Source organism: Phascolarctos cinereus, unplaced genomic scaffold, assembly GCF_003287225.1.
Source record: "Phascolarctos cinereus isolate Bilbo 61053 unplaced genomic scaffold, phaCin_HiC Scaffold_726;HRSCAF=1367, whole genome shotgun sequence".
Lineage (NCBI taxonomy): Eukaryota > Metazoa > Chordata > Mammalia > Diprotodontia > Phascolarctidae > Phascolarctos > Phascolarctos cinereus.
The window spans coordinates 220,516,609-220,532,232 of record NW_027556098.1 but is presented as its reverse complement, the minus strand read 5'-3'; the positions used below and the strand labels follow the sequence as shown (position 1 = coordinate 220,532,232).

Here is a 15,624-nt window from a genome sequence, read left to right as displayed (position 1 = left end):
CCCCATTGACCTTCTAATTGTTAGATTCAATAGCTTCTTCCATCCTTAACCTTTCCTCAGCATTTGGTCATGTGGGCCACTCCTTTGTGATTCTCTCCTTTAGTTTCTGTGGTGTTTCTTTTTCCTTCTCTTCTGGCTCTTTTTGCATTCTTCCTCCTTTCACACCCAAAATGTAGGAATTGTCCAAGGTCCTGCCCTAGATCCTTCTCTGTCTAAGCTTCTTTCCTAGACTCTCTTTTCTCCATATTCCCCCCTCATAGTTTCTATGTGGATGATTTTCAAATAAGATATCAGAAACTTTCATGGTACATGGGTCTAGGTGCACCTAGAATTTTTTTTTTAACTTCTCTTTACTCCTTTTCCTACTCTTGTACCCATGGAGCTTGGTGAACTCTTTTTTCTTTTCTTTTCTTTTTTTTTTTTGGGTGAGGCAGTTGGGGTCAAGTGACTTGCCCAAGGTCACACAGGTAGTAAGTGTCAAGAGTCTGAGGCCAAATTTGAACTCAGGTCCTCCTTACTCCAAGGCCAGAGCTTTATCCATTCTGCGATCTAGCTGCCCAGGTGAACTCTTCAATGGTACTCAACCGGTACACTTAGACCACATACCATTTGAAAGAATATAACAACAGCAATAATAATAACTAACATTTATATAGTACTTACTGTGCCAGGCACTTTACAATTATTATCTCATTTGATACTTTGAACAGCTCTGGGAGGTAGGTGCTATTATTACTCCCATTTTACAGATGAGGAACCTGAGCAAACAGAGGCTGAGTAACTTGCTGAGAACTCACATCTTCCAGACTCCAGGCCCAGAGCTCTATACACAGTGCCACCTAGCTGCATTTGGGAAATATAAAGGGAAATATGACAAATACTATGAACCAATGTTCTATTGAAAGGAAGAAATGAAAGCAAAAAAGCCCTAAACCTCCAAATGAGCTACCATTTTCAAAACATTGTATTGTTCCCTTGTCACTTAAAAGTCGCCCCATGTTGATTCTTTCTTCTGTCAACCTCCCCCAGGCAGCCTCAAGTTTTATTCTCTACTGCTTTCTGCTGGTCAAATTCCCTACCATACCCCATTGCTTCCTGGAGAAGGCTTTTGGACTGTTCTTTGCTGATCTCCATTGTCCTAATTCATAAGATCACAGATCTAAAGCTAGAAAAAACCTCAAAGGCCATCTAGTCTAACCTTTTCATCTTAGAAATGAGGAAACTGAGTCTTAGAGAGATTAAGTGAACTTCCCAAGGTCACAAAACCACTAAGAGTCAATGGTGGGATCTGCACCCAGGTCTTCCTTATTCTCTTTCTAGCACTTTGTGTATTACACTGTTCCCTGGGGTGTCCCTCTTTTAAGTTCATAATTGCACCCAGAAACTTTCTCGATTTTTCCTTTTTTTTTTTTTGGCCCAAAGCACAACTATCCATTCATTGATTTCATCAAGTATTAAGTGCCTTCTATATACTGAGCACCAAGCTAGGTTTTGAGGGATGTAAGATAGGATTCCCACCATTATTTCTCTTGTATGGGCTTACTCTTTGCACCAAAGTGGGGGGGGAGAAGTGCCTGTCTAGTAGAAGTGACAACTCTTTCTGATTAGCCCCAGGCAAGATACCCTTTTTCCCAAGGTCAATGTGTCCTTGATTCAAAAGCCATCCACTTGTCCAGAAAGCTGACAAAGTCCCTCATTCTTCTGTATTATCTCTCTTGCATGTTTCAGGAGGTTTATTCAAATTATCTGAATCTGTCCACAAGTGCTACAATGTACTTCGGGTTTTTAACTGTTCTCAAGGCATACATGCCATCAAAGCTAATAACATTTTTTCCTAATAAGTTCGGTGGGAGAAAACACAGAAAATTCTATTGCCAGCTACACAAGTATTCATGATGATAATGATCCTGAAAGCATAACACTGATGTTGGTGATCTCATCAGCTCCCATAGGTTCAGTTATCATTAAGATGTTGTTAGGGCAGGTAAGTGGCACAGTGCCTCATCTTCCTGAGTTCAAATCAGCCTCAGACACTTACTAGCTGTGTGACCCTGGGCAAGTCACTTAACCCTATTGACCTCATCTATAAAATTAGCTGGAGAAGGACATGGCAAAACAGTCCAGTATCTATGCCAAGAAAACCCCAAAGGGGGTTATGAAGAGACATGTCTGAAAGAACTGAGCAACAACATTGGTGATCTCATTAGCTCTCAAAGATTCAGTTATCATGGAGAGGCAGATGACTCTCAAATCCTCTTCTAAACTCCAGTTTTGAATCATCAATGGCCTGGTGGATATCTCCATTTGGATATCTGGTAGACTTATTTTAAACTCACCACGTCCAAAATGTCCACCATGTCCCTCCTAAACCCATTCTTCCTCCTACCTTTCATATTTAGGTGGCAGAGGGCACCATGTGAGGAGTCACGATCATCCTCCACTCATGCCTCCTGTGTCCCATAGTCACTAAACCTAGACAATTATCTTGCCACCATATCTTTTGCATCGGTCCTTTTCTCCCCACTCACATGGCTACCACCCTAGTTCAGGCTCTCATCCCTTTCTACTTGGGCCATCGCAATGACCTCCTATCCCTGCTTCTAGTCTCTCCTTTCTTGAAACCATTCTCTACCTAACTGACAAAATAATCTTCCTAAAGCAAAGGTCTGATCATTATGCATTTCCTCCAAACTTTCAGTAGCTCCCTATTGCCTTCAGGATAAAATAGAAGCTCAGTTTAACATTTAAAGCCTTTACCTTTACTGGCTCCAGTGCATCTTTTTAGAATTATTTCACATCTGCTGTGTGACTCTAGGCAAGTCACTTAACCCCAATTGCCCCCCCCTCTCTCTCTCTCTCACACACACACACACACACACACACACACACACACACACCCCAAAACAAAACATATACCAGAATTATTTCACATCATTCCCCTTCTGGCACTAGACATTCCATTCAAACTGGCCTACGTGCTGCTCCTGTAACTCGGCATTCCATCTTCCACCTCCATGAATTGCGCAGGCAGGGGTGGGCAACCTGCAGCCTCAAGGCCACATATGGCCTTCTAGGTCCTCAAGCGCAGCCTTTTAACTGAGTCCAAGTTTTACAGAACAAAATTTTTTATTAAGGGATTTGTTCTGTGAAATTTAGATTCAGTCAAAGGACCACACTTGAGGACCTAGAGGTGTGGCCTCGAGGCTGCAGGTGCCCCACCCATGGGAGGCTATCCCCTGATTGTGAAATGCACTCTCTCCTTTCCTCTTTTAGAGACCCTCTCTTCCTTCAAGACTCAGCTCATCTACCACCTTCTAACAGAATCCTTTCTTGGTCTCCTTAACTACTAACGTTCTTTCTCTTCTTAAATAATCTTTTATCTACATATCTTCAGGTTATGGGTTCAGATCCTCCTGGGCAAGAACTGCTTGTCATTTGTTGTTTTACCCCCAGCACCTAGCAAGGTGCCTTGCAACACAGCAGGGCCCTAATAAATCCTTGTGTAATAGAGGGAAAAGAATCTAAGTTCTCTAAGGCATGGAATTTACCAAAAATAGTTGGATAATTTTTAAAATGCTATTGCCTTGTGTCAGAACTAAGAACCACATTATAGGCTAACTTTGTTAGTCAGCCTTTTAGTGGTTAAGTTATATTTGGGGGAATGCAACTTGACCCATGGTATAAATGAATGAATCTAAAAGTGCCATGTTAAAATAGTATTTTTAAAATTCTGTAAAATGTTTTATATTTTACAATTTCTGGTATTCTAAACAAATTTCAAGTATCATGAGTAAAACCTTAATTCCTAATTTCCAACAAGAAATATCTTTTTTAATTAATTAATTAAATTTTAGTTTTCAACATTCACTTCTACAAGATTTTGAGTTCCAAATTTTCTCCCCCATTTCATCCCTCCCCGAAACCCAAGACAGTGTGCATTCTGAATACCCCTTTTCCTAATCTGCCCTCCCTTCTATCTCCCCCTTTCTCTTATCCTCTTCCTCTTCCATTTTCCTATAGGGCAGGATAGATTTCTATACCCCACTGCCTGTATATCTTATTCCCCAGTTGTGTGTGAAAACAATTTTTTTTAACATTTGTCTTTTAAAACTTTGGGTTCCAAATTTTCTCCTTTCCTCCCTGCCCACCCACCCTCATTGAGAAGGTAAGTAACTCGATACAGGTTATATTGTGCAGTCATGCAAAATACTTCCATAGTAGTCATGCTGTGGAAAACCATATTTCCCTTCATCCTATCCTGACCCCTGTTTATTCTATTTTCTTTTGACCCTGTCCCTCCTCAGAAGTGTTTGCTTCTGATTGCCTCCTCCCCCAATCTGCCCTCCCCTCTATCAATCCTTCCCCCCTCTCTATTATCCCCTTCCCACCTATTTTCCTGTAGGGTAGGATAGCTTTCCATACCCAATTGAATGTGTGTTATTTCCTCCTTAAGCCAAATCTGATGAGAATAAGATTTACTCATTCCCTCTCCCCTTCCCCCCACTTCCCCTCCACTGTAAAAGCCTTTTCTCAACAAGAAATATTTCAACTAACATTTAAGAATCCATCTTGCAGTAAAACACTGCACTGGGCTCATCTGCCAGCTCCACTTCTAAATAGCTATTGGGAAAATTGTTCTCTCTGGGCCTCAGTTTCCTCATCTGTAAAACAAAGTGGTTGGATTAGAGGGTGATCTTTAAGCCCCTACTAGTTCTACAGTTGTAGGACTGTCATCTACAACTATCTCCTCAAATTTAATTTATTGAATGACTGACTTACCAAGAGACAAGGCATGAGAATGACAGTGGCCACACTAAGGGGAAAAAGATTCCCAGGATCTTGGCAGACCTTCCATCACCCTGCACTGAGAACATCAGAAATCTGAATGATCTTGACATATATATAGTAGATTCCATGCTAGAAGATAGCTTTTAAGGAAACATTTTGCTCTAAAAAGTCAAACGCTTTTTTATAGTCAACTAACAATAAATATGGTGGGATCCTGTATTCTCTGAATTTTTTAGTTAATTGAGTGATTAGTCTTCTGTAGACTATCATTGGAAAACCTGCTGTTCTGTTCTCATATTTTCATCTCAGAACACTTAATACATAGGTAGATTATTCTCACAAAGTTTTCATAAAGATTAGAAAGTAGGCATTGGGGTTGCTTGCTACATCTAATCCAATCCAACAATCCTTTATTAAGTACCTAGTACGTGCAATGCCCTGTGCTAAAAGGGAAGGAGAGGCAGGGAAAGAGGTATATAAAGACAAAGTTTAAAAGTCACCAATTTCAAGGGAGCTTAAATCTTCTAGAAGGATGCAATTTAAAAAGATAAATATATACAATGTAATTTGAGGAAGAGGAAGGACTAACAACTAATGAGAAAAGGTTTCTTTTAGCATATTTAAGGTTTAGCACTGTAGTTGATAAAAATATGGTCTGTCAGGTTTTTTTGGTAGGCTTTTATTTGAGCCTTGATGTAGCCTAGAAGACAGCATGATGCAGTACAGAGTGCTGGCTCTGGAATCAGACGTTACAGGTTCAGATCTCACCTCTGGACAAATCACTTAAATCTCCCTGGGTTTCAATTTCTTCATCTGTTAAATGAGGTGCATAAAGGTGTCTTCTGGCTTTAGATCTGTGATGTCAGTAATTCTAAGAGGTAAAGGTGAAAAGGGGAATCACAGGCACAGAGGCCGGAGATGATAGAACACTGAGCTCAGGAAGCATTAAGTAGGTTGGTTTGGCTGGTTTGGTTGTTGCAAGGATTAAATGAGATAATATTTGTAAAGCACTTCATACAGTGCCTGAAACACAGTAGGCTCTTAATCAATACTTATTTCTTTCTTTCCTTCCAATTTCCCCTCCCAATTACCAATTTCTCAGGCCTGACGTTGCTATCTTAACCACTAGAATCTCTGCAACTTTTTGGATCTACTATTTAGAGCTTTTTTCCCTACCTGAAACAAACAAAAACCACCCAGCAATTCAAGTCAATCGGGATATTACACAAGAGGGGAAAGGGGGCATTATGTCAAGAAAAGTCTCATATCTTTAGGGCATACCTGAATGTCAAGATAGGGAAATACACTACAAAGACCAATTAGAGCCAGAAACGTCCCCCAAACACTACTTTGGGCCAATCAAGATAGGAACTATAAAACTAGTGACTATCCCAGACTGCTTTCTCAGTGTCATAGCTACAACTATCCAGTTGCTTAGAACGAAGCTTAGCAAAGAGGGAGAGTAGGCACAACTCTGTGGGATTTTTTCTTATGGGATATTACAGAGCCAAAATTCTGAATTCTTCTAGTCTACTCATTACAGGGAATTGCGCTAATGTTTTCAAAACCTCCTGTTTATACTGTGGTTTCCAAAACTAAAATGACAAATCAATTTTAATCACTTCCACAATTCTAGCTTAATTTTTCATGAAACCTTTCAACCGTAGCATTCAAAATTCTTTCTCAACACACACACACACACACACTACAAGCATGTCATAAAAACTCAAAAACATGCACATGCCTACTGACATCGTTTTTATTTGTATTCTTTTCATTCTGTCTTGTCCACGGAAATGCATAGCCAAGTGTCTACCCTTTGTTGTAGTTGTATAGTTGTGTATGACTCTTGGTGACCCCATGAGCCATAGCACCCCAGACCCTTCTGTCCTCCACTATCTCCCAAAGCTTGTAATACTGTCCATGCGGTTTTCTTGGCAAAGACACTGGAGTGGTTTGCCATTTCATTCTCCATTAGATCACCTTTTATCAGAACTCTGCACTGGGACCCGTCCATCCTGGGTAACTTCACACAGCATAGCTCATAGTTTCATTGAGTTACCTATCCTTACTCTCTAGCAAAACTGTAACAGTCCCCTTTCATGAAGATGAACTTCTTTTACACATATTCCAAAAGTCCAATAAGCTTGGGATCTATAAACCTTAGTAATAATGTGCTCTAGCAAATGGTAACTGATAACTCACTTTCACAAGGTTTTGAAAACAGGTGTGTAAATTTAATAAGCATACAGAATTAAAATACACATTGATCACAATGGAGGAATTTTAGCTCAAATACAAATATGCAACACACACACAGAATACTGAGGACTCTAGAAAAATGGGACAGAGCAGTAAAGATATCTTTCCCATGATCTTGTTGGACTGTAGCTGAAAAATGCATGAGAGTCCCTGAACAACTCAGAAAAAGTGAGGCAGAGTCAAAAATATGCCTGATAAGCTCCTCTCTTAGAAAAGAAGGAAAAATTGCCCTAAACTGAAAAAAAAAAAAAACCAAGCAAGGAGAAAAAAACCTGGCCCTTTCATCCCTTTTCAGTCTTCTTACACCTTACTCAACAGTCAACATATTCTACAATCAAATTACACTGGCCTCCCTGGTGTTCCTCACATAAGATACTCCATCCAATTCCAGGCAATTTCACTGGCTGTCTCCCATGGTCTCCTTCCTCACCTCCACCTCCTGGTTTCCTTTGGGTCTCAGCTAAAATTCAAGAAGCCTTTCCTGGTCTCCTTTAATGTCAGTGCCTTCCTCTGTGATTATCTCCAATTTATTCTATACATACTGCTAATATGTAGTTGTTTGAATGTTGTTTCCTCCCATTAGATTGTAAGCTCCTTGAAGACAGGGACTGTTGTCTTTCTTTCTATCCCCAGATATTGGCATAATGCTTAGTACACAGTACTAAATTAATAAATGCTTGTAGAAGATGCTGACCTGACTTGAAGACTGTTGCCCTTAGTTCCAAGGATCAGTGGATGGTATATGGTATGTATGGTATAGCTTAGGAATGTTAAATTCATTCCCTCAATATATTCCACTGCACTGTGGATAACAAATCTCCAAGATATTTTCATATGAAGCTCATTGGCAGTGTTCCAGAATTTACTCGTCCATGTTGGGTGCATGCAGATACCCATCAGAGAATAAGATCAAATTAAATACACATGACCATTGTATAGGTAGATCTGTCTTTCTCCCTCAAGGAAAGTTTTTCCACTATGACACTGAAATAATTTTCAATTCTAAATAATGATGAAACAGCTACAATTAGTATATTAAAGGCCAATTTTATTTCATAATTTGCACCAGATCCAGAGTTAATAATTTTGTGATAGTAATGAGTTTTGCTAAGTGTTCATCTCAAAAGCAGAATTCAGATTTCTTGCTTCCCTTTCTGGATAAAAATTCTCCAAACAAAAGTCCTGATGCAGAGATTTACAAAATTCATATAACCCTTCACTGTCGATACAACTTATGTTGGCCAGGCATAAAAAGACAGACCAATTAAAACTTTATAACAGAAAATTGTATAGACTTGAAGGACCAGATTCAAAGAACCTCTGACAATTCCATGATACGGAATATTTCCACCATTAAAGCTTTTCTTTCTCAAGTAAGCGGTCAACTCTCTATCTCCCTCATCCCTGCCTTTCCTTCCCCACCTTCAGGGACATATGCAGAGTCAGACATTTTTTTCCTCCAAGATATTTCGCAGTCTGCAAATTGAAAAAGAAAATAATACTTTGCAAACCAGATTGATCCCTGACTCACTGATGAACATATATTTGAACAAAGGACTCACATGCCAAAAATAATAATAGCTAACATTTATATAAGACCTATTTTTGTGCCAGGCACTGAGAACATTCATAATTAACTCTTGCAGTATCTTGGCTCTCAGTGTGGCATATCACAAATGTACCTATCTTACTGTGTATCATTAATTACTAACTTCTCTCATAAGAAGGAAGAAGAAGGCTTGTTTAAAGAGCTTAGAGATCCTTAAATAAAATTTACCAAGAAAAATATCTCATATAGCAGATTACACGGTTTTATACCTACTTATTAATAGATTATCCCCATTTAGATAAAAGTTTAGTTACTATTCTGGAGGAAAACTTTTTTAATCTGCTAGCCATGGACTGTCAGTACAATAAACTTTATAGATGTGGCAAGAAAGGGAAAGAAACATGATAATAGATATTATTCTAAATCCATTATCTCCAAAAATAAGTTTGATTTTCTAAGTAATAGTGCTGTATACAACTTAGATGTACCACAAATCTGGGGTTTTGTGGGTGGGGAACTTTATCCACCAAGCCAGGTGCAGCTTAAAAAATTCATTTACATTTTGCATATTATTTACTCAGCATTAACTTTGATCTCATTTAATTTAACCTTGAGACACTACACAGCTAATAATCTGAATCATTTCAAGTTTGTCTCACGTAGAAGCAGGAAAAATGAGCAGACTCAATATAAATGAGTGAGGTAAATGCACCATATCACAAGACCTAAAAAAATACAAATCGTCTCTATACTTAAGAGAAATCTCCAAATCACAGTTTAGATGGAATTCTCTGATTCCAATTATTCCTGAAATATAAAACATTAAACCCATTCATTGAACACTATGGCAAATTTTGTGCTGATGTTCTCAGATCTTACTTAATTAGTGGTAATGAGTTTAAAGATTTTGACCATTTTGCCATGTTGTAAAATAGCCTATAGCTTAGTTGAACCTATCTGGATCTCATTTCCATCACTTTTACTACTTAAGCTGCTTTACTTCTCAATTTTGAAAAATCTCTAAATTACTTATTATATGTCAGCATCACATAGGAGATTTTACAACATATAACACATTAAAGTATATTTCACCAGTATGCCTTATATCCTTACTAGAATAAAGTCTAATCAGGGGTGTGTGTACCTTTTACATATATTATTCATCTTTAAAAACACAACTTTCACAAAATTATTGCATCAGGTTAAAACCTTTAAGCTGATTTTCTAATAACACTACCAGTTCCTAATGAGTTTGTGCACAGCATGGAGAAGACATTTGGAAAGGAATGGCTATTTCTGCTTGGCCTCAATAGGCAGAACAATGAGAAAAACAGATTCTGGCTTGTTATAAGGAAAAACATAACAATTAAAATTATCCAAAAGTGGAACGGACAGTCTGAATTAGAGGGCAACCCCTCACTAGACATCTTCAAAGACTGAATGACATGTGGCCCTACCCTCTACTATTTGACCTTGGACAAATCTTCAGTTCTATGGACATGTTTTCTCATCTATAAAATATGGGGATTGGACCAGAAGACCTCCAAGATCTCCTATATCTCTTAAATCTATGGTCTTATCGTACTACCTATTGGATATTTTGTAGAAAGAATTCCTTTTAGATATAAATTAGATTAGATAGTTTTTGAGACCCCTTTTGACACTGAGATTCTGTGATCAGCACATTTATCTAGAAATACAATTATCTATCAGTAATCCATGGATCAGATCAGAGTAGTAGCAGATAATTCTCAAATCATTTCTATTTGGTTTTGAAATGTGATTTTGTAGTTACAGTTAAATATGGATAAATCAGATATTTTGGCAATTAATTTCATTTCAAACTAAATAATGAAAATATACAAAATCATCCCTACACTCTAAGCCTTAAACTTTCTTGAGTATTTACAACCTTTCCACGAATGAATGAGAATGAGAAAGAGGTGGCCATCCTTATACCCAGATCTTCTAATAAAAAAGAGCAAAGAGCAAAGCCCAGCTTTAAATCTTCAGTTTAGGAAGGAGCCAGAACTACAGAAAAAATGGCAATAATCACTTGTGAATAAGCACACACCACTAATTCGTTCTCACTAATCAGTCTGAATTTTCTAATGATTAACATTGCGATAGCTCTGGCTACCCTGCTTTGTCAACTTCTAATCAATTAATGAAGGACCTTTCACACTTCTAATGTGGACATTAAATGAAAAAATTAATTGGTTCTTATCTATCCTAGCGTAGCTGGTTGGCAGTTGTTAATAAAATCAGGTTTATGGCTCAAGACACAATTCTTCTACTACTGGATAGTTTATATGCTGACCAATGAACTACCAGCAGATGGACCAAACATAAACACCAAAATACATTATTGCGTTCCATTTTTTATTCCCTTCGGAAACAGAACATTTTTGACAAAATTTGCTTTCACAAGTATGCCATATAGTTTTATTAATTCCTGCCAAGCTAAAATGCCATCAAAAATACAAAAGAGTCAGACATAAAATGGTCACTTAGAAGCTTTAAAGGGAGCAGTAAGGAAAAAATGAAAATATAGTCTTCACACACTATTTACACATTCGTTACAGGCCAGCGCAATAAAAGCTTTCCGAACATTGGCAAGGAAAGCTGAAAATTTGTTGGTCTTCCTTATTTTCTCTTGAAATTCTGCCAAGCATTCCAGATGAGGAGCACTATCTGATACTAAGGAGAAAAAAAAATGGAGAGAGTTAATAATGTAAAGTCAGCAGATCACGAACTCAGAACTGGAAAGAATCTCAGAGGCCATTTGGTCTGACCGTTTCATGTTACAGATGAGAAAACTGAAGCCCACAAGGCTGAGGAACTTGTCCAATATCACAGAAGTAATATTTTTTTGTACCTTCAACGAGGGATCATTTCAAAACCAGAGGCTTACTCTAAGAATAGTTTATTCTATTGCTGCTGCAGATTCTACCTCAAGGAATCAGGGATGGTACACGGGAATATTTTTTAACCCCCTTCCTGTCCATCTTTCCCATTATTATAGAAAAGATTTCATAAAAAAAAAGTTGGTCCATTATTGAAGAACTATATAGAACTTTCAATCTTATGAAATTTTAATGTTGCTGTCCTATAATTCTGGTAAAAGTCAAACAAGGAGAACTTGTAGAAAACAATGACTTGGTATTGTTTACATAAGCATCATTTAGCAGGAGGGAAGAGTAAAAAGGCTTTGGGGAAGTCACCCTCAAAACACTCCATCACAAATTCATGCAATGGTGAAGGATGCTGTTTCTTCTCTGGCTCTCCACCACATAAATGAAATACAAGTGGGATGGAGGAGGAGATAAAAGCCAGAAAGGATGTGCCTGGGATCCATTATGTCATTGGTCCAGAAATCCTAGATTATGTTTTGAATGGAACTGACACATTGAAAGACAGACTATGAAAATAATCTTCTGGAAGGCTAGAAACCACTTGGGAGAAGACTGCTTTGCTGCCAAATCTACTAACTAATCATGCAGAAAGGCAGCTGAGGTAACACTGCTCAAGAACCTATACAGCAGTATATGTTTTACAGCATCTCCATGGGGAAAATCTCAAAGAGCCAAAACTAAAGCTGACAGCAGGGACTTTCTTAAGAAAGTTTCAGGGGCACTGCCGTTATCAGGAGCTATAAAACCTTAGGTCCTACACCATCTATAGCTACGTTTACACAAAACAGAAACTGATATTCGTGACGATAATCATGAGATCATCAAGAAAGAGTTAAATATGTTAAGTGCATCCTGGTTAAGAAAGTGGTGAATTGTCACAGCAAGATAGGTTCATTTGATGAACTCAGTTGGTCTGATCGCAGATAAATGAAAGTCATATGATATAGAGAACTTTTAGAGAGAGATATGTTCTCATAGGATTTTAATACAAACAGATACATTTTAGTTCTGTATTTCAGTATCTTTTGGCCTTTCTCCGCTTTTATTTATGAATACTCCAGTACTACTATGAGGGTTCCTTCTGCTTTCTATTTAGACAAATGATATTCATAAGAATGAAAGTATAAATCATTCAACTTCTCATCAGTTTAGAAAAAAACCTTTCTTCCTTAACCACCGTGATTACTCAAATCGATTCAACATACATTTTGGAAGGCCTTCCTAAGTTAGAAAAGCTTGGGTCTGGCAACAAACTGGAGCAAGTCAACTAAGTAGGGAATGTTATGGAAGCCACCCTGCAGAAGAAATGGAAGACAGGAATAACAACTTGCTGGTGAGTCTGCCTGCCTCTAGTCTCTACCTACTCCAATCCATTCTCCATTTAGCTACTAAAGTCATTCTCCTAAAACACAGGTCAGATCATGTCATTCCCACCCTCCTCTCCCCCCACTCAATAAATTCCAGTGGCTTCTTATTGCCTCCAGAAGCAAACACAAAATACTCTGTTTGGTATTTCAAGTCCTTCAGAACTTGGTCCCCTCTTGCCTGGATTTCCAGTCTTCTTACATCTAACTCCCCAACACATATTCTTCAATCTGGTGACATCGGCCTACTAGCTGTTCTGTGAATAAGATATGACATCTCTCAGCTTCAGGCATTTTCTCTGGCTATCTCCCATGCCCCATTCTATCCCTTTAACTACTGGCCTCCCTGGCTCCCTTTAAATCCCAATTAAAAATACCATATCCACATTCTAGCCAGCATCTCAGAGGAGACTTTGGGCTACTTGGCAGCACTGAAAGATGCAAATTAGGGCTGTCCTATTACCTTTTTCACAGTGAGGATTTCCCTATAGAAAGTACAACCTTGAGACATCAAGCTGCTGGTTATTCAGCAACCTTCAAAACAAAAATATCTTTCTTGTTTCTTAAACTGCCAACTCATTGGCACTAGCAAAATTAACTCTTACTTTGATGTTCCACAAAGAAGGCCTTCTTTTAAAAAATATCATCCATTCTTTAAGAGTACTGATTCTCTTTATTGTTAATTTCACCCTATGGTGATGTTTCACAAAGTTAAAAAAGTTTCAAAGCTCTAGCTTGGACTATGAGTTTACAAGCATTATACATAAGTACTAATGTTCTAATGTTTGTTGAATTAAATTTATGGCTAAACTCAAAGGGATAACAGCCTCAGTTTGACCTGAAAACCACAAGAGCAAGTCTTTCTGTCTCATCCACAGACCTTGTACTTTATTTTATTTTTTTTTTTGGCAAGGCAATTAGAGTTAATTGACTGGCCCAGAGTAACACAGTTAGTAAGTGCCAAGCGTCTAAGGCCAGATTTGAAGTCAGGTCCTCCTGACTCAAGGGCCAGTGCTCTATCCACAGCACCACCTAGATGCCCCTGCGCTTTACCTTCTAATATGGATTACTACTCTCAGTAGAGAACTGCTTTCCCCCATTCCTACCCCAACGCTTTTGATCAGTCATTAAGAACTGACTAATATGACTATACACAGCTATTTCTAGCACTGGGTCTGGATTCAGGAAGACCTGAGTTCAAATGTGACCTCAGACACTTACTAGCTGTTTGACCTGGGCGAGTCACTTAACCCTTTTTGCCTCAATTTCCTTATCTTAAAATGAGCTGGTGAAGAAAAAGGCAAACCACTCCAGTTACCTTTGCCCAAAAAAACTCCAAATGGGATCATGAAGAGTTGGCCACAACTGAAAAATAACAACTGGAAAAGCATAATGAAACAAATATCCAAACAAGTATTATTTCCCTTCCAAATAGTATCTTTGATGATTATTCCATTAATTCTAACTCTATCATCCTATTGTAATAATTATTCTAACAATGACACGCTACTCAGATCGGTGGAATTCCGTTCTTGATCAGTGCTGTAGCTCATTTGGCTGTTTTGCAGTCCCTGAGGAGCCTGTGGTGTCAGGGGGTCATCAGCGTGAACGTTAATGTCTCAGAGGCTGCTGGCAGTGGAACAAGTAGCAAAGAGTACTCAACTAGGTGGCACAATCATGAAGCAAGGCAGGAGTATAAAAGAGTAAGGAGATGAAACTGACCTTGTCGTTCCACCCTCTATTACTTAAGCTGAGAGCCTGAAGACTTCTAGAAAATAACTAATGGTACTGGTGTTTTCTCAGAGCAGAGAAACCCCAAAGAAAGGGCTTTATCAGTGTGTTAACTGTGAGAGAGGGCAGGAGATGCAGAGATGTGTACATGTACATACATATAAACATGCAGTGTGTGCATACAGACATATGTATAGATGTCTATGTGTACATGTATGTATGTATACAGTGAATGAATACTTCCCCCATACACGTCTATATATTTGTACTCCCTGCCACCTAATGGGGAAGGGGGTCTTTGCCATTTCTATCCTCTCCATAGTGAATGTCACCCTGCATAGGACAGTTAATTGCACAAAGGGGCACATCATAGAGTCAGCTGACCTTTCCTCCACCAGAGTATGGTATCTAGAAAAGTGAAGGGAAAAAAAATAAAAAACCTCATTTATGAGACAAGGAGAGCCAGAGTAAACATGAGAATTAAGTAAGATGATTTCTCATTAGAATTCTAAGGATATTGCATATTCCTTTAAAATTAAACTTTTTAATATTAAAAATATGCCATTTTAATGCTCACTCCTTCATTCTCAGTTTTGTTCTTGAACTTCTATGGAGTTTGAAACTATGTCCCTTCTACTGCTAGCTCATGCTGCTCCCTAGGTACCTGGCTGAGGCGCTCACCCTGCCTCACTCAGGGTGTCCCCTGGAACAACCTACCACCCCCAAGCTTGCTCACCACCGACTATCCCTTTGCAAGGCCTGCCCCCTCCCCCTCTTCTCTCACTGGTGAGCTCTTCCTGGAGCCTTCATTTTGTGAAGCCCCCAAGCCAACTCCCAGCTCGGCTCTTGACTTTTTCTGGATTTCAGAAGCATGTACCTTCCTACCATCTGTCCTACCTCTTGCGGGTTGTCTTCCCACGTTAGAATATAAACTCCTTTAGATCAAGGATTGTCTTTATTTTGCTTGTATTTGTATCCTCAGCAATTAGCACAGAATATAGTAAGCACTTAATAA

At 38.6% G+C, this 15,624-nt stretch overlaps 1 protein-coding gene across 3 annotated transcripts in view; it reads right to left on the bottom strand.

The window, feature by feature from the left end:
- Window positions 1–10,960: 10,960 nt before the first annotated feature.
- SPC25 (SPC25 component of NDC80 kinetochore complex) overlaps window positions 10,961–15,624 on the bottom strand; it is a 40,084-nt gene continuing 35,420 nt past the window's right edge. For all 3 annotated transcript variants that reach the window (XM_020991033.1, XM_020991032.2, XM_020991034.2), the window contains exon 7: window positions 10,961–11,299. In XM_020991033.1, coding sequence (XP_020846692.1) covers window positions 11,157–11,299 — 143 coding nt within the window. In that variant the 3' untranslated portion in view covers window positions 10,961–11,156. The remainder of the gene's footprint in view (window positions 11,300–15,624) is intronic.